The following is a 26623-nucleotide window of genomic DNA, read 5'->3' on the forward strand; positions in this document are numbered from 1 at the left end:
GATTGGTCTACTTTCTTATGTAAGTGCTTGTAGACCAATCAATTTTCTTATGTACATGCTTATGCGCTTATGCAAGTTGTGTGGATATAAAGGGCCATCTACAATGGAGGGTCGTAGGTTGTAGCAGTAGTCGTAGAAAATGTCTCCACTTCGTATTGCTTTACAGCCTACAGCAGACATTGAGCCAATTCATTGCGTGCTTACGATGAGCGTTGGGGCATTCGGAATTAGTTTTTGGTCGCCTTTCTTTGATGATCGGCTTGTATGTTATTGCTACGTTTTTATTCTAGACAGCATTGCCGTAGTTTTAGTGCTGTTACGACTAAAACACTCCATTGTAGATGGCCCTTAAGGCCCCCGCACACACTTCTGCATAACGCATAACGTATGTACATAAGCAAATTAATTGGTCCATAAGCAAAGTGCATAAGAAATTCAACCAATCGAATTTCTTATGCATTTATATTATGCGTTAGCTCGGATCTGCAATAGGTGTAGTAAGCCTTATGCCACAAGAAATTGACCAATTATAGGGTGTGTTCCACTTAACGCTCGCAACGCTCATGAGCGTTGCTTATCCTTGTTTAATATTTGATAACCAACAAGGATGAAATGATTCCACGGTTGTTGCGAGCTTTAAGTGGAACGCATCCATAGTCGAATATGAGAAGTATAATCGAATATAATTGGTTAAACCCTTATGGCTTCCGGCTTACTACACCTATTGTAGATCCGGGCTTAGGCCGAAATCACATGGTGCGGAATAGGGCTGCGGAATAGAACGTGCGTCATAAAAGCAGCCAATCAGAACTTTGCCGTATCAACGCATTCTGATGTGGCAAAGCTCTGATTGGCTGCTTCTATGACGCACGTTCTATTCCGCACCATGTGATTTCGGCCTTATGCAAAAGTCTGTGCGGGAGCCTTAAGTCCGACGTTAGCAATAGTCAGCAGCAATAGTCTTATTACGTATATGTACACAATAGTATATGAAACGAGTTTATTGTGATTAATTGTGGTTATAGTTCACAATTTGCAAGAAATTTGACGGTTAAATTTTAGATGTTACAAACAATGGCGTATGCAGATAATATTCTTCAACCACACGCAATGGAATATATGACACCAGATTGGTTTAATTCAGAACAAAGCACAGGGGTGAGTTGCACAATGCAGTTTTAGGTTATAATGACATAGCAAAGTCGAGCTTTGACAAGTTAGAACTGAGAAACAAAATTTTTTATGAATTTAATTAAAAATTGAAAACCATTTTATATCAATTAATATATATTTATCTGTTTGAAAGAAATTAATTTTAGTTTTGTTAATATGACGTGCATGTTGGATGCAAAGTTAGTTTTTTAAATATGTAAATATGATTTTAACAAGCAAAATAATTAAACTGTGCAAAATTACAGCAAATTTTAAACATACCTTTGCAGCAATATTAATTCACAGTTAATATTACAACAAGATGTGTCTGCAAAAAGCTTAACTTTTGCTAGCAAAACTTGTTAAAATCATTTTACACACATAATAGAACAAACTTTGCTAAACACTATATGATACAGCAAATTTACAACAAACACAGAGCAAACCCTTTGTGTTTTATTGTGCTTTGAGCAAATTTTGTCTTGTTTTTTATAAATTTGTTGTTATATAAAGCAATTTTTATCGTGTTCTTATAACAAATTAATTTTAAATTATGCATAATAAAGTTTGTTACTATTTACATAAAGTGTATTAAGGATGCTTTACAATACATGGAGTAATCATGGAGTAAGGTGTAAGAGTAGGAGTGACGACTTTGCTGTAAAATGCTTACAACAGTCTTGTCTAGAACGGTAAAGTAAGCATAGAAATACGGTCAATTAGTAATGTTAAGGATAGGAAACAAACTGTTGTGATTAGCTGAGCGTAACAGCATAAGAGTAAAAGTTAGATTAGGACATAAGAGTAGGAAATAAAATTAATTTATTTTGCCTACGCCATTACGCCAGCTCTCTTACAATGGAATGATGACATTCTTATGCCTGCTTAAATCTACTCTTCTTATTCCACACTTTTTTCATGTATTGTAAACAACACTTACGTAGTGATTCATTATAGATAGTACAATTTATGTTCTTCTGTGGATAAAGGAGAAAGTGCAAAAATTGTTATTTTCTTAATAGGAATCTGTGAAATGTTTTGTTACCTTATTTGAGATTAAAATAAGAACGAAATAATATTTATTTATCTTGCAGGAAATAATTTAGAAACTGCAGGAAATATTAGAATTGATAATCAATGTTTTTAAAATGTCTGTCAACATAGCTCTTCGAAATGGTTTGATAAAAGATAAAAAGTTTTCAAATAAACTACATTTCAATTTAATAAATTCTATACCATAAAATTGTAAAGAAATGCTGTATGTTTAATATAATCACATGTACAATTGTTTGTAAGTACATACCATATATTTAATATTCATATATATTTTTTTTACAAATAATATCCATTTTAAATATTGATTCTTACTACCCATACACACACACACACACACGCGCGCGCGCGCGCACGAGTGCATATACACAAATGTATTTGTGTAAAGTAAATGTTGCATATGTAATATAATAATGTTCATAAATGCAAATAGTTTTATTGAATAACAATCTAACATCTGCGATGTATAAACTTCCTAGTGTCAAGTGCAAACTTTTAAGTTGTGTATTACACAAACTTTCATTAAAGTATCCAAAGACACTGTAAAATTAATTCACAGTTAGTAAGGTAGCAAAATATGTTTCACAGGTTTCCTATTAAGGGATAACGCCGCCTCTAAAACGATACTCAAGTTCAGGAATTTTGTGGGCAAATGAAGTTTTATTGAAAAAGCAAATATAAACCATTTTATTATATTAAATTATTTAAAAAAAATTTTATTGTTTAAAATAGTGGCGCGTACTGCATACTTCTGCATTTTTTTTGAAGATATTATTTTGCATGCAAGATTTCTCTAAGATGGTTTACCTTAGAACAAAAATTCACAACCTCTTATTTTCTATTGAAGTTACAAAATACGTAGCCGTTTTAAAAATATCAATTTTTTAAAATAATAGCTAATTAGTTCTGCAGGATCAAAAACACCTACAGCATCTCCTTATGCATACTTAACACAAATGCGATGTTTTAATGATGACTCTTTATTTTTTGTTAATGACTCTACTTTCGAATTTTTTATTGAGATTGAAAAAGTTTTTAGATTATATTATAAACAAGTTTACATGTTATCTTTAAATTTAAAGGAATTCTTTATTAAAAAATGTATTAATATATCTTTTCAGTTTCCGTTTTGTCATATTTCCTACAAGATAAATAAAAAAAAATTATAGAAAAATTTATTATTTTCAGGTTGAAAAAAATGTCAATAATTTGTGATCTTAAATTAAGTAATCAAGAAAATGTGTATGCTAGTAAAAGTGTTTATATGCATACTAAAGTGCAATAAGTTTTGTGTTTGCATGTATTTGCTGCATTGTTTATTTTGTACTCATTTTTGCAATACTTTCTATTTATTACATTTATAGCAAATTTGATTGGGCTGTACTAGTACGCACCAGTGCACATTAAAGCTGTTGTACACTATTTGAACTTACTTGTTAGTATATATAAGTATAAAAATGACATATTTTTGAATATATTTTTACATTGTATATGTGTGGCTTTAATGTGCATCAGTGCACAATAGTGCACACTAGTCCAATCGATTATCACTTTTAACTTACAAACTAATATATATATATATATGTCATTTCACAGAATCCGCATATGAAATTTAGGATCATAGTCACCGATTTCATTTAAACTGCAGAAAAATATTCGTCAAGATGAGTTAGAACAAACTGAATTTTTTTAGATTTTTAAACCCACGGGATTAGTGGGGGCGCTGCTGTCATTTCCTTGACATGTCGTGTTCTGACATCGTTTTGAAGTAAATTTTCACCATTTTCTTTTCTGTTTTTTTTTTAACGTGTACATTTTTATGTAAAATTTCTTACTCTTTTCAATAAAAATATTTCCAATTTATTCAAAATTAAAGAAAGCATTAAAAATGATGATTTTTGAGAAAAATTCTGTTTCTTTATACCTTCACTAAAATTTATTTTAAAATAAATATTTTCATAGGAAGGGCGAATTTTTTTACATAATATATGTAGTTTATAGCTTTTGCTCTCAATGGTTAGAACCAAAATTAAATAAATAAGCAAAGTATATTTACTATTTATAATTATATTTTTGTCTTTAATAATTATTTTTTATTAAGTCGTACAGCCATCAATTTATTTTCATTTTTATAAAGTTCAAAGATGATGAAATTACTTTTGCCTGAGCATATCCTACCATGTAGTATCATTCAGAGGAATTATTGCGTGATAACTCTGAGTGCCTTTTACTGATTTGATTGTAGCATATCATGGCTCTAAAAATATTTTTGTTTGCTTGCTTATGACTTGAATCTAAGTTGAAAGGACTAAACATTTTTTTAGTTTCTTTTTGTGAGCACTTTGATGCCATTTTAAGACAAAAATGATGCAAAAAGTTATAAAAAGTTATGCTTTCTATATCGATACACTTTAACGATTCTCGAGTTACGTGAAGCACTCGGCACATCTGATCGCAGCATGCTCTATTGATTCGTAACGCCAACTCCAAAAACGTACCCATACACAACAGGTGTTGTAGAAAACAACATATTTTATATTTAAATAAAGTAATATTAAGATAATAATATTATCTTACAAGACTTGTAAGCAAATAGAAATATTTTTAGAATAACGGTATGTTACACACCAGTGAAAGAGACTTAGAGTTATTGCGCAATAATTCCTCTGAATTATGTAGTATGATATGCTTATGCAAAAGTAATTTCAACATCTTTGAACTTTATAAAAATAAAAATAGATTGATTGGCTGTACAACGACTTAATAAAAAATCAATAATAAAGACGAAAATATAATTAGAAATAGTAAATAATTTGTTTATTTATTTAATCTTGGTTCTAACCATTAAGAGCAAAAACTTTAAACTACATATATTATGTGAAAAAATTCGCTCTTTCCAATAAAAATATTTATTTTAAAATAAATTTTGGGGAAGGTATAAAAAAATAGAATTTTTATCAAAAATTATCATTTTTAATGTTTTCTTTAATTTTGAGAAAATTGGAAATATTTTTATTGGAAAGAGCAGGAAATTTTACATAAAAATGTACACGTTTGAGAAAAAAACAAAAAGAAAGAAATTGGTGAAAATTTACTTTAAAGCGATATCGGAACGCGACATGTCAAGGAAATGATAGCAGTGCCCCCGCTAAAACCGTAGGTTTAAAAATTTAAAAAAATTCAGGTTGTTTTAACTCATATTGACAAAATTTTTTCTGCAATTTAAACGGAATCGGTGACTATGGGTCCCAGATTTCATATGCGGATTCCGTAAAATAACTCATATATATATCACTTATATATGTATTATTTTGTTTGAATGTGATCAGTAGTATTATCTTAGATTTACTTTATACATAAATAAACGTGATTTTTTCTAACCATAAAAGTATATATCACTTAGATTGAATTTGATTGAAAGTACTATCTTGGATTTGTGATTTTTTTCCTTAAAGAAAAGCCATACACTTGGCGCTTTTTTTTACCTTTAATCCTTCGAGGTCACACTTCTTTTTTTTAACGTCGAGGTCACACTGGGTGGTCAAAGATATGGTAACAAAAAAATTTATGGATAAACTTGAATGTTTGGAAAATGTATTCTGATATTATTTAAGTAAAAATCTAAAACCGTTAGTACCTAAAAAAATTTTTGAATCTTCCAATATTAGAAAAAAAGAGTTTTTACAAAATAAATCATAACTTTTTTAATTTTCAATATTTTTAGCTAAAAATTTAGATTTTTATTGTTCAAGTCTTGTACTTCAAGGAAAAGAATATGTCTTTAACCATTTTTTCAAAAAGAGTATTTATTTTGCATACTAAACATGGAATATTTTAGTATACTGAAAAATATAGGTATTTTCATAGAAAAGTCATGTTACGATAGCATTTACTTGAGTGTCACTTTTTTGTATGCCACGTAAAACCATTTTTTCCTCGCAAAATAGATTGCGGTCTACCGCGTGCACGCAATGTTAGAATGCATTAATCTAACGTTACATTTTCAAGATCACTGTCCATTTCGTCCACAGATTGCTCTGAATCGCTTGAATATGATTCTTTGGATATGATTTTCCTTGACATCCGAATTAACATCGTTGAAATCATTACGCCATCATTTTGTAAAATATCTTATATGGTCGCTGCTGTAAATTATAGACCATTATGCTGCATATTTTTGAAGAATAAATTAACATAAAGATTTTAAAAAAATTCTAGGCATAAGAATCTGTATTATATCATACTGTTACACTTTTTAGACCACAAAAAACTTACACGGAGATTACACATGGGGTGGCTACCACCCTACCTTGTTTTTGGACGACTGTCAAAAACAAATCAACGCGACTTTTAGTTACAGTATAGTACAAGAGCATAGATAAAACCTTGAATTACCGTTAAAAGGCATTACTAATATCATTTTTTCTTAAATCGGAAAGATATAATGTGTTGAATTTAAGCGATGGGTGGTAACTACCCAGTGTGACCTCGAAGGGTTAAAAAAGGTAATATTGGATAGCACGCATTTTGTTTATAGACCGTTTAAGTTGAATTTGATTTAACGGATTATATTGGATTTATGTAATTTTTTCCTTATTAATTTAAATTTAAATAACGGCTTTGTGAACTTGGCACCCGACTTGAAGCGATTTTTTTTTCTTAATTTTTTTTCGAAAGATTTTCGTATGTAGTTAAATGTAGTAACATTTATTTTGTTTGTAGTAGCGTAGAAAAAAAATTGAAGTTTAAAAAAACGTCATCCCCGACTTTGAAATAAATTAATTTTAAATGTTTCTTATAGAAAATTGTTTCTAGTGAATTGTAGTACAATTATTTACGTTTGTAGTTGAACCGTTCGCCCGGTATAATTATTTAAACAAATGGGTTACAGATGATAATTGTTATTTTTTAAGATATCTTAAATCTGCTTGCGGGGGACAAACATCTACAAACGATTCTGAATCGATCTCCGCAAGCGGATTTAAGATATCTTAAAAATTAACACTTATAAGGTATTTGTTTATTTAATTATACCGGGCGAATGGTTCAACTACAAACGAAAGCAAAATCACTACAAACAACTACAAACGATTCTGAATCTATCCCCGCAAGCGGATTTGAGCTATCTTTAAAATTAAAAAATTTGCTATTTATAAATTGTTTAAATAATTATACCGCGCGAACGGTTTAACTACAAACAGAAATAATTGTACTACAATCTACTACAAACGATTTTCTATAAAAAACAGTCGTTAAAATTGATTTATTTCGGGGGATGACGTTTTTTTAAATTTTGATATTTATTTTTCTACGCTACTACAAACAAAATAAATGTTACTACATTCAACTACATACGAAAATCTTTCGAAAAAAAATTAGGAAAAAAAAATCGCTTCAAGTCGGGTGCCAAGTTTACAAAGCCTTAATAACTACATTGATGTTGATTAAATAGGTGTGATGTAGAGTTGTGCATCGGTTAAATATTGATAATGTTGTAAGATTAGGGACTATAAAAAATCGCATAAAAATCATGCTTTTACGTAATTTAGTTAATACACTGGTGACCTTTGATTTCTCATCTTCGAAACCAATTGTCACCTCAAGTTAAAACTTTTGTGTGATTAATGTCTCATCATGAGGTATTGTTTGGTACACAATTCAATCCCGAAATTGAGGGCCGCAAAAGGGGCGACTTTTGCGGTCGCTTCTTCTAAAAAACTTTTTCTTAGTTTATTGAACTTTTATATTTATTCAAACCTTTTTGATTTACCCCTTTAGTTTAAATTTGGTATATTTGTATAAACATTTTACTTATTTTAATTTATGAAACGTATTGAATTTGGCTATTAAACTCGTGTAAGGTGGATTTTATATATTTTTTAATAAATATTTATTTAAATATGTACAAAAGTTGATTTAATGTTACGTTTTTATTTATACAATAGTATATTATGTAACAAGAGTGTAAAGTGTACGAGTGCAAAAGGTTGTTACGCCCGTGTTGCATACTTTATTTTTTGTTAACCGTGCATCTGATGTGGTCCCTTGAGTATCTTGGATTCTCGCAAAACAGGTTAGCCAAGGTTAGATTAGGTTTGAAAGCAACAAAGCGTTGGTTAATTCTGTGAGAGTTACCATATCCGTGTCGCGACATAACGCGCAAGCGAATGCTGAAATAATTAAACATGCTAAAAAAGTTGTGCTGGAATGTTTTTTGTCATCGATTCACGCCGTTTATTAGAGGACAAGAATTGTGCAATAATGTTAAAGTGCTGAAATCGACGACTTTATTCACAAAAAAGTGACACAAAGGGGATCACTGTCGACGCACATGTAACAAAAAATATTTTAAATTAATTTATAAAAAAAACATTAAAAGAAAAAATGATTCAACGAAATAAACATGTTTTTTATATGTATTTATACTTTTTTGTCACTTTACAATTTTCTTCAAAGATCTGTAAAGAAAATTACAAATTTATTACATTTATCTTAATTTATGGATTTACAATTAACTTTATGTCAGATAATGCAATATTTAGAGCTGTCTTACAATCTGTCTTACAATCTGTTTGCAGACATCAATCATGGCATGTGAGTTTAACGGTGGCGTTGTAATAGGTGCCGATTCTCGGGGTACAACAGGGTAAAGTATAATTATTCATCGAAAAAGATTTTATTGATTGCAATTCTTTACATTAACTTACACAATTTTTTTAGAGCCTATGTGTCTAACCGTTTTGCCGATAAATTAACAAGAGTGACGGATTATATTTATTGTTGCCGTTCTGGATCAGCGGCAGACACTCAGGCGATCTCTGACATTGTGGCTTATCATTTGGGATTGCATCAGTAAGATATCATAGAACATTCATATCTTATATACTTACAAGTAAGGTGCAAAAGTTTTTGACCAGATTGACTTCGAGACCTTGAAATAGGATTTAACTCTGCTCAGTAGGCAACCTAACATTTGCTATTATTATGTCTACAGCCGCATCGCTTTATTTTAAATAGTATGGTTTTAACCTTGATTTAAAATAGATGTTTTTCCTTTCAACGTTTTCTTTACTTTGTGTCGGAATCTTTTAGACCGTACTACGTAGCACGGAACATTGAAAGAATGTTGTAGAAATGTGACAATATTAAACGTTTTTGCAACCTTTCACTTAAATTTGTTTGATAAATAAAAAAAATTACCTCACTCGGTGCGATGCGCTAAAGTTGAAAGTGTTTTATTTCCTTGTTTGCCTTCTTCCGTTTTAAAGTCGCATAATTTTAAAACTAATGAATGTATCGTTATGAGCCTAAGAACATTTTGAAGTAGACATTTCAAACATTAATTTACTTTTCTGCTCATTTCAGTAGGACAATTTTTTATAAAGTTCAAAGTTAGACCATTTTTTGTGAAAAAACTGTAGTCCCCTTAATTCACACACACACACACACGCGCTTCTAAAAAAAAATTAAGAGGACAACAGTTTTTAAAGTATGTATATACAGGGTGTAATGTAATCGGAAGTCATCCCGTAATGGAAAGATAGACGGAATCGAGATGAACATAAAAGTCCAATATTGTCTTAGGTTAGGTCTATCAATAATCGAGATATAAATTTTTCAAATTGTACGAATGAGAGCGCGCCGTGTGAAGAGCCGAGACGCTCGAGCTGTAGCGCGGCCCACTGTGTCGAACATTGGCTGCCGGCGGCGGGAGGGAAAAAGGAGAAGCGGTGCCGCTGCCTGGGCTTCGCCGCCCTCGCGTCTCACCGCACCGCGCCAATACTCGTGGCGATGGCAGCTATGCACATTCGCGATTACTTGACAAACTAGGAGTTAGCAAAGATATGACAAATTAAAATCGTAATAAACTGCTGTGATTAAGAAAGTCGAAAGAACGAAAGCGATAGATACTTATGGAATCTACAAATAATCTAATTTCTATCGTAATTGTGAATAAGTAAATTAATAAAAGTTTTTCGTACATTCACGAAATATTCTTTCTTTTTCTTAAATATCTTATTTACAGTATCATACAATTCTAACTTTGTTTCTTATCGAATTGTCGTACTGTTAAATCCTTGATGAAAACATTAATAAAAAATTACCATAAATTCACGATTGATTCTTAAAGTGATAATTTTCTTTTATAAGTGTATTATAATATTTGCCGCATCAAATTCTCTCATCGTTTCTTATTGTTTTTTTTCCATGGAATGTTAAATTAACGAAGATTTATCACGATTAATATCTACGATTGATTCTTCATATATTCTTATTTCGTAAATATTTAATTAGAAAATTATAAAATGCGCGATATATCCATATAATATGTTACATTCATTGTTCATAACACGATAGAAAAGTATCTTTTGATGTAACGATTTCACAATAGATTATGCATTCTACGATAATTATGCTTAGAGATGTTCAATATCAAATATTATTAATAACGAAGAGTTTTTTAAACGAAGAAGTATTCATGCCTGATCTAACGATTTTGTGATAAATTATACGATACGATCGTAATTATATTTGGAGATGTTAATGTCACCAGTATGGTTAACAACAAAGCGTTTTCTTTCATAATTATACAATAGAGAACTTAAGTTTACGAAATATTCCAACAGAACTATTAAACACGATGTCTCCATAGATATTTTGTCATATTCCAACGAGAAAATATACTTTCCTAACAGGAAACGAGAGAACGATAGACAATGATATCACTTCTTGAAATTCTTTTTTTTTTTTATTCAAACAAGTAATGGATTACAAAAGAGAAATCAATTAGATTCTCGTATTTTTGTTGGTATCTATTCTAAATCAATCAGTGAAAATCTGTCGTAATTAATAATGTAATTAAAGATAAAAGAAATTTCGAGTTCCCTATCGTTATGAAAGAAAAACTCTTCGTTATATTAATAATATTTGATATTGAACATCTCTAAGCATAATTATCGTAGAAGGCATTATCTATTGTGAAATCGTTACATTAAGAGATATTTTTCTATCGTGTTATGAACAATGAGTGTAACATATTATATGGATATATCGCGCATTTTATAATTTTCTAATTAAATATTTACGAAATAAGAATATATGAAGAATCAATCGTAGATATTAATCGTGATAAACCTTCGTTAATTTAACATTCCATGGAAAAAAAAACAATAAGAAACGATGAGAGAATTTGATGTGGCAAATATTATAATACACTTATAAAAGAAAATTATCATTTTAAGAATCAATCGTGAATTTATGGTAATTTTTTATTATTGTTTTCATCAAGGATTTAACAGTACGACACAATTCGATAAGAAACAAAGTTAGAATTGTATAATACTGTAAATAAGATATTTAAGAAAAAGAAAGAATCTTTCGTGAATGTACGAAAAACTTTTATTAATTTACTTATTCACAATTACGATAGAAATTAGATTATTTGTAGATTCCATAAGTATCTATCGCTTTCGTTCTTTCGACTTTCTTAATCACAGCAGTTTATTACAGTTTTAATTTGTCATATCTTTGCTAACTCCTAATTTGTCAAGTAATCGCGAATGTGCATAGCTGCCATCGCCACGAGTGTTGGCGCGGTGCGGTGAGACGCGAGGGCGGCGAAGCACAGGCAGCGGCACCGCTTCTCCTTCTTCCCCCCGCCACCGGCAGCCAATGTTCGACACAGTGGACCGCGCTACAGCTCGAGCGTCTCGGCTCTTCACACGGCGCGCTTTCATTTGTACAATTTGAAAAATTTATATCTCGATTATTGATAGACCTAACCCAAGACAATATTGGACTTTTATGTTCATCTCGATCCCGTCTATCTTTCCATTACGGGATGGCTTCCGATTACATTACACCCTGTATACATATATATGGTGTTACTAAAGCATTGGATTTGCTTAGCATTATGCGATAGAGAATGAAAATCTAAGAAGAAATGTCTAATACTATTTTTCGATGCGGTAAATAGTTTTGCCTTAATTCATCGTTGTTATAAGTCAATAAGCGCGAAGAAAATCAGTGACGGAGAATGCGTGAAGTTGACTTCTTGTTATTAAAAATTTAAAAATGCTTCTAATGCTAATAATTATCGACTGACTTTCTCTTGTACCTCTGCGCTTATTGACTTATTACAATGATAAATTAAAGCGAAACTATTTACCGCATTGAAAAATAGTATTAGACATTTCTTCTTAGATTTTCATTCTCTATCGCATTGTGCTAAGCAAATGCGATGCTTTAGTAACACCCTGTACATAATAGTATATTGTTAAAATTGAATAAATAACGCGTGCGTAACGCCCGTCTGTTGTACTCTAGTATATTTCTAAAATATAGCGGAAGTTAGTGTGTGTGATGCTCGAGTATTATTTTGTGAAACATTATAAATTATTGATAGTTCTGGCTTTGTTTTCAATAGTTCTAGAGTTCCTGATAGGTTAAACACAGAGTTCTGATCATTAAAAAAAAAGACGCATTAGGGTAAAGTGATTTACCAGGTTTACACAGCAAATTAGTTCGTTCTACGAAAATTTCAATAACATATCTTGCAATGTTTTAATAGATTTCGAGTTTTATATGATTGCTAGAATGATTTCTAGCAAAAATCATTACCTCCTTAATTTTAATACTTTTTTCGCCCTAAAGGACATTTTTATGGGAACAAAGATGAGACGCTGGGTGACACTCAGGAGTTTTGTGCATTATATTGTATTATTTAGGTAGTTTTAAACATGTTTAAACACTTTTCGAAGAGTTCTGTCCGCAAACATTAATAATTAATTTTTGAATAACTTTTATATCTCTAAGTATAGACGCGAATTTTGATGAGTTGCTGCTGATTTTTCGAAAGTTTTGTCCATCATAAAATATTTTTTGTATAGTTCCGAATGTGTTTAAGCGCTTTCCGAAAAGTTCTGCCCTTAAACATTATTAATTAATTTATAAATAATTTTTATCGCCCTAGTAAGATATGTATAAACTATAAACTATAAAGCACATTTTGGTGATTTTTCGAGAGTTTTGAGCATCAAAAAATATTTTTCGTGTAATTCTGATCATGTAGTTTCATGAGTTCTCCATAACTATTATGTAGCTCTGAATGCTTTTAAATATTTTTAGAAAGGTGTGCTAAATGGATATATTTTTTGCAGTCTCATTAAAATGTGCGTCTGTATGTATACTTAGAGCAATAAAAGTTAATTAAAAATTAATTATTAATGTTTGCGAACAGAACTCTTCGGAAGGCGTTTAAACACATTTGAAACTATATGAGAAATATTTTATGATGCCCAAAACTTTCGAAAAATCAGCAGTATCTCACCGAAATGTGCGTTTACATGTATACTTAAAGAGATAAAAATTATTTAAAAAATAATTATTAATGTTTGTGGGCAGAACTCTTCGGAAGGCGCTTAAATACGTTTGGAAATATACGAAAAATATTTTTTGATGCTTAGAACTCTCGAAAAATCACCAGCGTCTCATCAAAATATGCGTTTATACGTACACCAAAGCGATAAAAATTATTTAAAAGTTAATAATGTTTACGGGCAGAACTCTCTGGAAGGCGCTTAAACACGTTTAAAACTGTCTAGAAATATAATATAACGCACAGAACTTCTAAGTGTCAGCCAGTGTCTCATCTTCGTACCATTACATGTTTTTGGGGGGCGAGAAAAGTATTAAAAAATTAAGGAGGCAATGTTTTCCGCAAAAACTTTTTCTAGAATTTATAGAACTCTAAATCTATTAATGTAGTGCAAGATATATTATTAAAATTTTTGTAGGACAAAGTGATTTGCTGTGTGAATCTGGCAAATTGGTTTTTTACTAACTAACGTTTTTTTTTGCTTTAATGAGCAGAATTCAATGTTTGATTTATTAGGAACTCTAGAAATATTGAAAATAAAGCCAGAATTTTCAATAATTTATGATTTTCCACAAAATAATACGCCAGCTTAACACCGGAAGTTATCTTTTTTTTTTTATAAACAAAATCGACATCTTTACCTAAATTTTAAAGTGTCATACTTTTTGTGCGTGCGCGCAGCAGCACAAGTGAAGAAACAATTAAAACAATTAATTAAATTGGACAGTTTTTATGCAATTAATATTAAAATTTGCATACAAGGGTTTTAAGGATTGCTGATTTTAAATCTGATGTCGAAAATGCAAAATTAAAAATGGCGGGCCTAAAATATTTATATATAAACGTAGAATCAAAATGTAAAAATTTTATATAAAACATTTTTAGGTCCGCCATTTTGGATCCGCCATTTTGAATCCGCCATTTTGAATTTTGCATTTTTTATATCAAATTTGTAATCAGCAATTCCAAAAACCCTTAGAAGAATGTTTTTGTGTAAAATTTGTACATTTTGATTCTACGTTATGTATGGATATTTTAGGTCCGTCATTTTGAATTTTGCATTTTCGATATCAGATTCGAAATCAACGATCCTTAAAACTCTTGTATATAAATTTTGACGTTATTACATAAAAACGGTTCAATTTATAGTTTATTGTTGGGATCCCAAAAGGATCTCACTCCGTCAACGACGTGACAAAATAAGTCTCCGTCAAGCGAGGGTTAATTTATTTGTAATATAAATTTTTTACAGTTTTTAATGATATTATAAAGATAATATAACAATTAAAATTAATTTTTTATACATATATATAGCAATATGATAAAAAATTTAATCATTGTATGATGTAAATTTTAATATTAATGTAGAACTATTTTTATGTTATAATAATAAATAAACTTAAAATAAATAATATAAAGAAATAATAAGAACTTCAAATGTTTAATTAATTTGTTATCATATATCGTAATAATCTTACTAGTTTATCTAGGTTTTTATGAAAAATGATATACAAATTTAATTTATTATTAAAACCAACTGTAATTACATAAAGATTAGAAATTCTTAATTTTGTTGAGATTAAAACTGATTAAAACTGTGTAAATTAAAATTTAATTATTTTTATATTATCAAAAATATAAAGCAAAACAAATGTGTAAAACAGTCTTTTAAAATGCTGGAAAGAGTCTGAATTTAAAAAATAATATTGATTCTTATCATTTAAAAAGGATTTTTCTGACTTCCTAAAAATTTGATACAGAGTATAAATGAATAACTGTTAAATATTCTAGGAACATATAATATTCTCATCGATCAAATATTTAAAAAAGTTTATATAAACATAGCCTTAGAAACATTAATTTTTGAGATAAGAGAAAATTTGTTATGAAATATAGAAATAGAGTATCTTGAAACTAAAGGAGTTGACAAAAAATGTTTTAAATAAAAATTATGACAATACAAACAATTATAAAGGGCTCGTTAATGCTAAGCAAAAATAATATGATAAACAGGTCAATGTATCGAGCCAAGACAAATTTTCTTAATACATTATAATTAATTAGATAAACATTATATAATTGTAAACGACTAATAACACTGTATTAAAGAAACGTTTCGAATATACTTAGTTCTCTTTAGTTATAATACATTACCAATATGTATGAACTTAAAACATGAATGAAATGATGAACACGAAAATATAATTAAACAGTTAAACAAGATGACCATTGAACAACCATAAAACAGCTCATTGCGTATCAAATTATGTCATAATAAATAAAAACGTAAACCAATCAATAATATAATTAAATGAATAATAAAATGAAAAATAATGAAATTTTTTCGTAGTTGGTTTTCATATTAAAATAAATTTATAAGATTAAAAACGATGGAAACCGTGTTATGAATAACATAAACTGGTATGCGTATTGCAGAAAACTGTAAACTTATATATGTTAATCGCAGATCTTAAAACACAATATTAAAAAGAGCAACAACACACAGAGTATTCGACAAAGGGCTAGAGACAAGTCTAATGTTTGGTAGTCAGAGGCAGAATAAGCGAGACTTATTTTCCGTTAGTCACTTTTGACAAAATGTCAAACAAACAATAATAAGATTCATTTTATTATTCATTTAATTATATTATTGATTGGTTTATGTTTTTATTTATTATGACATAATTTGATACGCAATGAGCTGTTTTATGGTTGTTTAATGGTCATCTTGTTTAACTGTTTAATTATATTTTTGTGTCCATCATTTTATTCATGTTTTAAGTTCATACATATTGGTAATGTATTATGAAGAGGACTAACAAGAGAACCTTGCGAACCCGTAAATTCTGATTTTAATAAAACTTGGCATAAATGTAGAGGGGGTGAATACATGAATTTAGAAATTTTTAGTTGGTGCCCAAAAACGGTTTGAACGGTAAATTTTAACGGTAAAACCACCCTTCAATGTTGAGACATTTTTGCGATTTTTTGATATATCTCCTAAACTAAATAAAATATTAAAAAATGTTTCATACAAAAATTTTACAGCATAAATACTTCCATTTAACTACGCTATTCATTTTTCGAAAAAGAAAAATTTTTTTATAAAAAAAAAATTTTTTTTTAAATAAATAGCATAGTTAAATAAAGGTATTTATACTGTAAAACTTTTGTATAAAACATTTTTTATATTTTGTTTAATTTACGAAATATATCGAAAAACCGCAAAAATCGTCTCAACTTTGCAGGGTGGTTTTACCCCTTCAAACCGTTTTTGGGCACCAACTAAAAATTTCTAAATTCATGTATTCACCCTCTCTACATTTATGCCAAGTTTTATTAAAATCTGAATTTTCGAGTTCGCGAGGTTCCCTTGTAAGTATAGTCGAGACGTTTTTTTAACACAGTGTTATTAGTCGCGTTTACAATTATATAATGTTTATCTAATTAATTATAATATATTAAGAAAATTTGTCTTGGCTCGATACATTAACCTGTTTATCACATTATTTTTGATAAAAATTATGGTTTGTGAAAGGAAATACATAATAAAATCAACTTTAAAAAAGAATAAGTTTTTCAAGGTTATAAAAAGATTTTATTAAAAAAATGGAATTATATGATTTTTTACGTAATATAATCCTAGTATAATTATTTTATAAAAGTACTTAAGTATAATTATGAGAAATTTATTGTTTACGAGATACTTTATTCTTTATTCTTATTTTAACATAAAATTAATTATTTTGTTTTTAATACATTTTAGTAATTTATAATTTTTTTATTTTAGAAACTAAGTGTTTCGAGATATATTTGTATATTTATATGAATTTTTTAAATATTTAATTTAAATTTGGTTTAAACAGTACGTTCCTATAATATTTGTCGTTTATTTATTAATTTTTTTATATTTAAATATGTATTATATTTTAACTTTTTTTTTTCAATTGTTAAAAATTAAAAAATTTTTAACAATTGAAAAACCTAATTTTATACATTTGTTTTGTTTAATTTTTTAAGCTATATAATGAATGTATGTAATATATATGAAGTCTAGATTGAATTTACATTGAATTAATGTTGAGTTAATATTCAGAAATATTGAATTACAATAGAGTCCGAACAAAATTTTGGTTTCGGTTTTGGTTACGGCTAGTTTCGGCCAAAAATCAAGATTTCGGCTTGATTTCGGTTTCGGTCGAAATTAAGACTAAATTTCGGTGTCAGCCGAACTGTCGACAACGACGCCAGCGCCGCCAGCGGTTGCACCATCTCTTATCTCTTATCCGTTTTCATTCAAACAATTACAAAAGGCTGCAAATAAATATTTATCAGCTTCGCCGACTTTTGTAGCAAGCGAACAACTATTTAGCTTTGCTGAGCAGATTTATGCAGATAGACTCAGTAATTTATTAGGAAAAAATGCCGAGAAACTTTTATTTTTATGTTACAACATAAAAGTATTTAACTTTGATTATTAAGTTTTAATATAATGTTAAATAATAAAACTGTGATGTATAACTACTGTTATACTATGCAATGTATCTAATATAATTTTTATTAAAAAGTTGACTTTTTAAAAGATGTTTTTGTTTTTTATAAAAAATTTATATTGTAATAAAATATAATAAATAATAAAGTATTAATACATACTTAAATAAAAGCTTATTTAATAACTGATAAAAAGCTTATTCGATAACAGAATACTTAAATATTAAATATACATTTTTCTAACAATCTCTTAAGTTATATATATGTAATATTTTATAAATTTTTTCAAAAGTTTTGATTTTCGGTTTCAGTTTCGGCTGAAATTCAGAGAAAACCGAATATTTGTTTTCGGTTTCGGCCGAAACAAAAAAAAGTGGTTTTGGTCGGACTCTAAATTACAATATTCGCAAAACATTAAACATCTTCTACAGTTTCTTTTTTACATTTCTTTTCAACGTTGAAAACTGACTTTACATTCACAATGTTGTAATCCAATGTTTTTGAAATATTAATCCAATTCGTTGTATGAATGTTGTCGACAATAAGATGCATTTTTTTAGGATGGAGCTTGGAATGCAACCCTTAGTGGAGACCGCTGCCAATGTATTCCGTGAAATATGTTATAATTACCGAGACTCTTTAATGGCTGGAATCTTAGTTGCGGGCTGGGACAAGCAAAAGGGCGGTCAGGTCTATAGCATACCTATTGGCGGCATGTGTGTTAGACAACCGATTTCAATTGGTGGTTCCGGTTCAACATATGTATATGGCTACGTGGATGCTCAATACAAGCCAAATATGTCGAAAGACGAATGCCTTAAACTGGTAGAGAACAGTAAGTATTTATATTCATACACGGTACATACAGGCTCTTACTACCTACATTGTTGCAATATTACGATCTTATATATAACGACGTTTTGGAATTATTGTTAAACTTTGTATGCGTGCATTCATGGACGCGTGCGTGCGTTCGTGCATGCATACTTGTGTGTGTGTGTAGAATGTATCAGATTTATCGAATCACTTAATGACAATCCTAAAATTTAGAGATGAAATTTTAATGTCAAAATATCGAGACATCAATATTTTTTAAGTGCAAGAAACTTTAAGTCCAATTGTTACGGTAGGTACTGATATACTTACAAAAGTAAAGTACCACAATGTTAATTTGCAAGTTTTTTGGCAAGTTAAAAAGTGATCACGAAATTTGAAACAGCATATTTCAAGACCACATAATCTGACAAATATTTTGACATCAAAGCTAGTGCAACAACTGATTATTTGCAACAATTATTTTTTGAAGATACTGTATTTTTGTATGTACATCAGCACCGCCACGTCGTTTTTAGCAAGTGCATGAAATTCGAAACTAGGATGTTTTAAGAGCACGCATTCTGATCAACATTTTGATGCCAAAGTTGATGCAGTAATTAATTTTTCAAATCTATCTTAGCCGGATCGTCCATCGTTGGACACTTGCGTATTTTGACTACATCTCACGAAAAAAAAATTCTATAAATGCATTTATAGTGGTAAAAAAGATTGCATTTCTATTTCTGACGTTAGTTTTAAAGCACAACTCCCAGAAAAATTAATATGGCAACTCCAATGGGGATGAAAATGAATTAACTGTTTTCTCAATATCGCAATCGTAATTCTTGTTGACAGAATTTTTTTTAGTTTGAAGACCGTAAATAAATTTATTAATTTCTATTGTGTTTTACATGATGATCAGTTTATATTTTGAGTCAGATTTTCCTTTCGACTTTCATTTGAGGTGGATTCGCATGTTCAAATTAGCAAAGAGCAACCTTTTTTATCACTGAAAAATTATTTTTTATTACATGTGCGTCGAAAATGATTCTTTTCGTGGCCCTCTACCAATCAGAAAATCAGATGTACTGATTGTACATGGGCATTTTTTTCCTACAAGTAACTCATTCTCCCATCGACCAACCGTGCGAAAAAATCGTACGGAAATAATTTCTGCACGAATATTTCCCCTAAATCCCGCCTAATCGATGACTTTGTCACACTTTTCCCTTCATTCTGACACGCGTGGTACCATAGGCACGTCATTTCTCGACACGCATATGGTAACTCTTGAAGAGTTTTGCAAAAATTACCGACTTTTTATCACGATCTGTCGTAACTTTTGACGTTTTTGAACGAATTTGTTTGCTTTTAAGAGGATGCTAAACTGCTCGTCAAACTTGATCGAGGTCGATAATGTAGAGTCATTTGGGCACGTTATTAACAAAATTTTGTATGTATTTCTTTTATAGATTTAGAAATCCTTTTTCAGAATTAATTGTGGAGAATTTTTAATTCTGTAAATGCAATAAAAAGTTGTACATTGGAACAAATTGTACAATTCTGACGATAAAACAAATAGGATCCTCTTAAACACCGAAAACTTTTTTTCTAAGGTTCCTAGGCTCATTCTAAAAGCACAGTATTGTTCTTTGCTGAAATGCCAAGTGCGCCCCATGCTTATTTTATACGTACAAAGTCTAAAACTTTTATACGCAGCCAATGTTTTCACGAGTCGACTACAGAAGTCGATAACAAAACTATAATTTTCTAACTTTCTTTCATTTTTTGTATGAAATCGATCGCAGCGCACCGCGTTATTATCTGTACTTTAATTTTGGAGAAGGATTTTCAATTCCATGCAATCAATAAAAAGATGTCGGTGTACGAAAATTAAATGATAAAACAGAACAGTTTAGTATCCCCTTAAATGAACCTAACTAAATAACTTTTCAATTCGTATTGCACAGACATGTCATCACACGTTATTATATTAAGACCGCGTTAAGAGTTGAACACTGCAACTTTCCAGTAATGAATATTAATGAATATAACAACTCGATTTATTTGTAAAAAAACATACATGCTTTCGAAGTAAAAAGACGGAAGTTTTTTTAATTGCGAGGGGCTTTGTCCCAAACTCTCCGTCTACCGCTCTAAACCAAACCACTTCTCGTCTCCGTTATTTTTTACACACTTGTAACAAAAAATAGGGTGTGTTACTCATGCGGAATGGCTATTTCTACTCGTGCCGGTTATTTTCTGCACTTGTAATACAAATTTCTTTTGTTCATTCCCTGTACTCGTGTACAAAGGATCAACTTTACGCTTTTGTCACATAATGTATTATTGTAAGTAAAAAATTGTTAAATATATAAGTATTTGATTTAAAAAATAGTTTAATAACACATTTCAAATAGAGACGAATGAACAGTTAAAGCAGGGTCTTAATGCTTATTGTATTGACTTATAATGACACTTTTTATTTGAATTACGTTTTATTACTTTCGGATTTTCAATCAGCTGGTTGGAATAAAACTAAATTCGTAATATTGCAACATTATCAATTTAATTAAGACATATAACTCCCACCCCGAAATATTAAAGAAAATTGATTGCGAAAATTATTACCTCAGCTAGAACCTGGATCTCCCAACATTCCGTGCGGGCCTCCAGATCCAGGATCAAATCCTGGCTGAGGTAACATTTTTCACAATAAATTTTTCTTTTATATTTCGGCAAAGAAGGTTATATCCTAGTTAAATTGAAAAAATAAAAAAGGCATCAAGTATGAGTGCCCCTCTAAAAAATATATATAAAAATTCTACATACAACTTTGATCTATACTGGTCAACAAAATTATTGCATATGTAAATTTGTGCCGAATTTTGGATAATTTCAAATAAGTATAACATCGCCAAAAATTATTGTATTTTTATTTTTCAAAAAGTATTTTATAGCTTGAACTCTCTACTTTCAAATAAATTTTGGCAATTTTAACCCATTAACGACCAAGCGGACGCATTTTTAACATAGTCTTTAGCGACTTTATTTACAACGTTAAAGGTCTATAAAAAATCCGAAAAGTATTATTTTTTACGTGAAATTTTATGCTCTTTTAGAATCTATTTTCAAAATTTGTGTAAAATAAAGTCCAAAAAAGTTATAGCGACTTTAATTAGAAAAATGTGAAAAAATTACACTTTTCAATATTTTTTTCACAATGAAATAGTATGAAACTAATTATTTTCGCAACCATCGGTGCACAAAATAGTTGTCCTTTAAGAGTATATTTTTTAAATTTGTCAAAATTGTCATTTTTATTTAAAAATGACGGCTAAATTACAAAAATTTACGAGTTGTATTTTTTTCCATAATAATTTATAAATTTCGAATAATTAACAACTTATTATTATTGAAAATAATGGGCTTGATGTTCGCAGTTCTTTTTCAATTAAATACACAATTTTTTAAATGGAGAATTTAATATGATAACCAGAAAGGTGGGAAAAGCTTCGATTTTTCTCCATTTTTCATAAATTTTTTCATGAATCCTTTCTTAAAAACTGTTTTGTGCACAAACTATTATCAGTTTATGAATTTATTTATTAGTATATATCAATGATCACAAATTTACAAAGTTATAAAGTAGTAAATTTAAAATTGTAGAAATTGTTGGTTATGAAGTTTTATTGTTGCTACATATAATTAGTTATTTTCCTTAGTTTTTATAATTCAATAATTGAATAATTAAATAAAAATGATAACTTAGATAAAATAATATATATGTATATCCAATAAGATATGTAGTTGTGGACTACCAACTACAGATATACTCAATACAACAACATATGCTATTGCAGTATCAACACTACTTGCATTAACAGTAAATATTATTGTATTGAGTATTTTATGTAGTTGGCAGCCCGCAATTACGTGTTATTGGCTATATTACTTTTTTTCTGTATATATACAGGGTGTCCTAAAACATGTCAGCGCTCGTAAAAAGGTAGAAGGGATCGAAATGAACATAAAAGTCCAATATCGTCTTAGGTTAGATCTTGGGTTAGGTCCATCAATAACCGAGGTATTAATTTTTTTAATTATGCGAATGAGATCGCGGTTAGGAAAGAGGTTAATCCGTTTGAATCATAACACGAAGAAAAAAATCTTTTTAGATAAGCTTTCATTAATTTACTGTTTACAATTACGATAGAAATTAATTAGATTAATCGCAGATTCCATACGTTAATATCTCGATTATTGGTGGACCTAACCCAAGACAATATTGGACTGTTATCTTGATCCCTTTTTACGAGCATTGACCCACATGTTTTAAGATACCCTGTATAATATATATATATATATATATATATATGTGTGTGTGTGTGTGTGTGCGTGCGTGCGTGCGTGCGTGCGTGCGTGCGTGCGTGCGTGCGTGCGTGCGTGTGTGTATATTTTTAATTTTATAAATTATTGGAAAAAATTATTTTTATTGAGTATTGCTGATTTTTCCATAATTTTTGATATTTTTCTCCAATGTTTATCATTCTTACGACTTACAATACATTATTCTTTTTCATTTTTTTCATCAATTGTTTGAAAACCTAATAATATATCAACTGTAATTATATATTCCAGTGATTTTAGCTTGCAAACCGAACACGCTTCCATTTTTCCGTTTTTTTCGAGAGAGTGAGACGGATAGTAAACAAAAAAGGATAGATGCTTTAACAACAAAAGGAGGCAGTTTAATATTTATTCTTTTTTATTTACTTTCCATCTCACTCTCTCGGTAAGACGGAGAGATGGAAACGCATTCGGCTTAAAATATACCTTTAAAGTACAAATATTTTGTGCACCAATGATTGTGAAAAGAGTTGGTGTTGTTGTACCCCGTAATTTCCGGAGTACGGACGGGATTGCTGCCAGGGATCCGGTGAAAAGAAGACACTTGTACCGCACTTGTAGAATTTTGCAATCTTGGTTTATTGCTCTTGCTTATAAAATTTTAATTACAATGTTGGATCACGATCCCGCAAAGCAGAGTGTCGTGATCGAATGGTTATAACAGACTTATTTGCCGGACCACGATCCCGCAAGGCCATACTTTGCTCGACTGATCTGTCTCTCGTTTTCATTTAGTGGTTTATATATTAATCAATTTTGGTTATTTGGTCGAGAGAGGGGAGGATTACGCTAATGCATAACTCGATCAGTGGTTTGCTTAGAAAGCAAGTGCTGTTTAAGGAGTCCTGCTTTAGTTTTGAACGAATTGCGCGATACTTTGCGCAATACGTTTGATGCTGACCGGTGCAGCTGACTGACTTCCGTCACCGCGAAGTATGTTATTGACACCTTTTCTTATCTTTTGTTGTGCGTGTCTCGTTGACAACAAAGTTTTATTCTATTTTGACGTGAAAAAAAATATTGTAAAGTTTTTGCGATTTTTTTGCATTTTTGTACTTAAAAATTGCCATAACTTTCTTGGACTTTATTTTACACAAGTTTTGATGATAGAGTATAAAAGAGCGTAAAATTTCACGTAAGAAATGATACTTTTAAAATTTTTTTTCATTGCAAATAAAGTCGCTAAAAATTATGTTAAAAATGCGTTTGCTTGAGCGTTAATGGGTTAATTATCTTTTTTTTTTCACGAAACAGCACAATGTTAAATCTTGACCCGTCAAAATGAAGATTGTTTTTTGTAACTTTGCAGCATTACACTTGCTGTGGAAAAAATCGCGAAGACTCTGTTATTTACACTTTACAGCGGGATTTTTTATTTTGAGATGTTGTTCATTGCAGTACGACTTTTTGGAGTTATTGAGATTTTAAGAAAATTGGTCATTTGGACTTTTATCGGTTTTTACTCGTGAATAAATCAACCTACAGCGCTCTGTAAAAAAGCGATGAATGCTATTATTGCTTTTTTCGTAGATTTATTTTTTCTAACAATAAATTACGTTTAAAGATTACGTAAAAAAATCGCATATTTTACGGTTTTTATTTAATTTAATATATTATCGGGAAGAAAGATCTAACCACACCGTTAAAGCCAAGTTTTGTAATACGATTACTGCCCAGTAATAAACACTAATTCTTTAATCAATTATTGCTTGTAAACTTGTTCATATATTTATGCACCTCTTAATAATGTGAAATTTTGTGCCAAATTTGACTAAATGTTTCTCCCTACTTATCAATCAGCATTCGAAAGTGCAAACTTTCAGCTTTTGATTGTTTTCTTGCGGAGCGTTGTACGTTAATCTATTGACGAGTAATAAGCGATGAAAGTCAAAATAATCACTTTTTTTCCTTAAAATCTTAATAACTTACAAAAAAATTGCACAGTAATGAACAATCGCTCGAAATAAAAAAAAAGATCTCACTGTAACGTGCAAGTAACAGAAAGTCTTCAATTTTTTCCACAGCAGATGTAATGCAGCAAAGTTGGATTAAAAAAATTTTATTTTGATGGGTCAAGCTTTATTGTTGTGCCGTTTTGTGAAAAAAAAAGATAATTAAAATTGATAAAACTCATTCAAAAATAGAGAATTTAAGATTTAAAAAATGTTTTTTGAAAAATAAAAATGCGATTATTTTTCGCAATGTAAAACTTATTTGAAGGACTTGAAGGATTAAAGGACCTTACATCAATCTTATGGATTTTGGCTCTTGGTGAAATTGCTCTTAAAATTGGCTCTTAAAATTTAATGTTGTCCTCCTTACTTATTGCCACTGTCCAACTTATTGTGTTTTCCCCTATTCCCTACCTTCTCCATTGCCTCACTGAAAGGGAAACCCAGACCTGTTCATCTCAGGATTGGGTTATAGGCGCATATGTAGAAAAGGACAGAAGATATAAGAGATTGAAAACGATATAAGATGTATGTTCTTCTCTCTTTCTGCGCAAGTGCGTGTGAGAGAGAAAAATATACATCTTATATCGTCCTTTTCTATGTAAGCTCTACTCCCACTCCCGAAATTTGGGACAATCCTTGGTCTAGATATACTATGTCTATGGGGCAACTTATTCCACCACTTCCGCGCTTAATATGCGTTATTGGCGTGCATCATTGCCGTGTATGTCTCTCCTCTCTCTCTTTCTTTCTTTAATTTTTATCATCAATTATCTCACAATTAACAATAATTCACAATAAACACACAAACAATGCATTATACCTTTTTGTATGCAAAGATTGTTGAACAAAATAGCAGTTTGCAAATTAATAATTTCAACACTTCTTTCAGCACTTGCGTTAGCCATGGCTCGTGATGGTAGCAGCGGTGGTGTAATAAGAACTGGTGTAATCACAGAAAAGGGAATTGAAAGAAAAGTTTTATTGGGCAACGAATTGCCGCGCTTTTACGAAGGTTAAAGATTATATCATTTGATATGTTTGTCATAATACATTCAATAAACTATGTACTTCTTAAAATTTATGCGAGATACATACCGTAATTAAAATTAAAGAAAGAATTATAAATCTGTGTTTTCTTCTCATTCCTTGATCTTTATTCTGAGAATATAGAGTAGATTTTTTAATAATGCGAAATACAAGAATAATTTGGAAATTTTTAATTAATTGTTAAGTTGTGTTATTTATTTGGAAGTCCTAATTATATACTGGAATGTCATTATTATTTTACAGTGATTATGAAATATTTTTAGACATTTTTACATAAGTAATTTGATTTTATATAGAAAGATTCGTGCAGGAATCGGTTTTC

At 29.9% G+C, this 26623-nt stretch overlaps 1 protein-coding gene and 1 long non-coding RNA gene across 2 annotated transcripts; both read left to right on the plus strand.

Annotated features, from left to right (window-relative positions):
• The first annotated feature begins 969 nt into the window (after positions 1-969).
• Positions 970-26379, plus strand: LOC105831395 (proteasome subunit beta type-6). The gene is made up of 5 exons (XM_012671480.3): positions 970-1158; positions 8784-8851; positions 8926-9057; positions 18634-18908; positions 26144-26379. The coding sequence occupies exons 1-5, from the start codon at positions 1063-1065 to the stop codon at positions 26269-26271; spliced, it is 699 nt and encodes a 232-aa protein (XP_012526934.1). The 5' UTR covers positions 970-1062; the 3' UTR covers positions 26272-26379.
• On the plus strand, positions 1167-3404 carry LOC118647653. Its single transcript, XR_004964821.1, has 2 exons — positions 1167-1216; positions 1740-3404. It is a non-coding gene; the product is annotated as an uncharacterized LOC118647653 (long non-coding RNA).
• Positions 26380-26623: the final 244 nt, after the last annotated feature.

Source organism: Monomorium pharaonis, chromosome 10 (genome assembly GCF_013373865.1).
Source record: "Monomorium pharaonis isolate MP-MQ-018 chromosome 10, ASM1337386v2, whole genome shotgun sequence".
Taxonomy (NCBI): domain Eukaryota; kingdom Metazoa; phylum Arthropoda; class Insecta; order Hymenoptera; family Formicidae; genus Monomorium; species Monomorium pharaonis.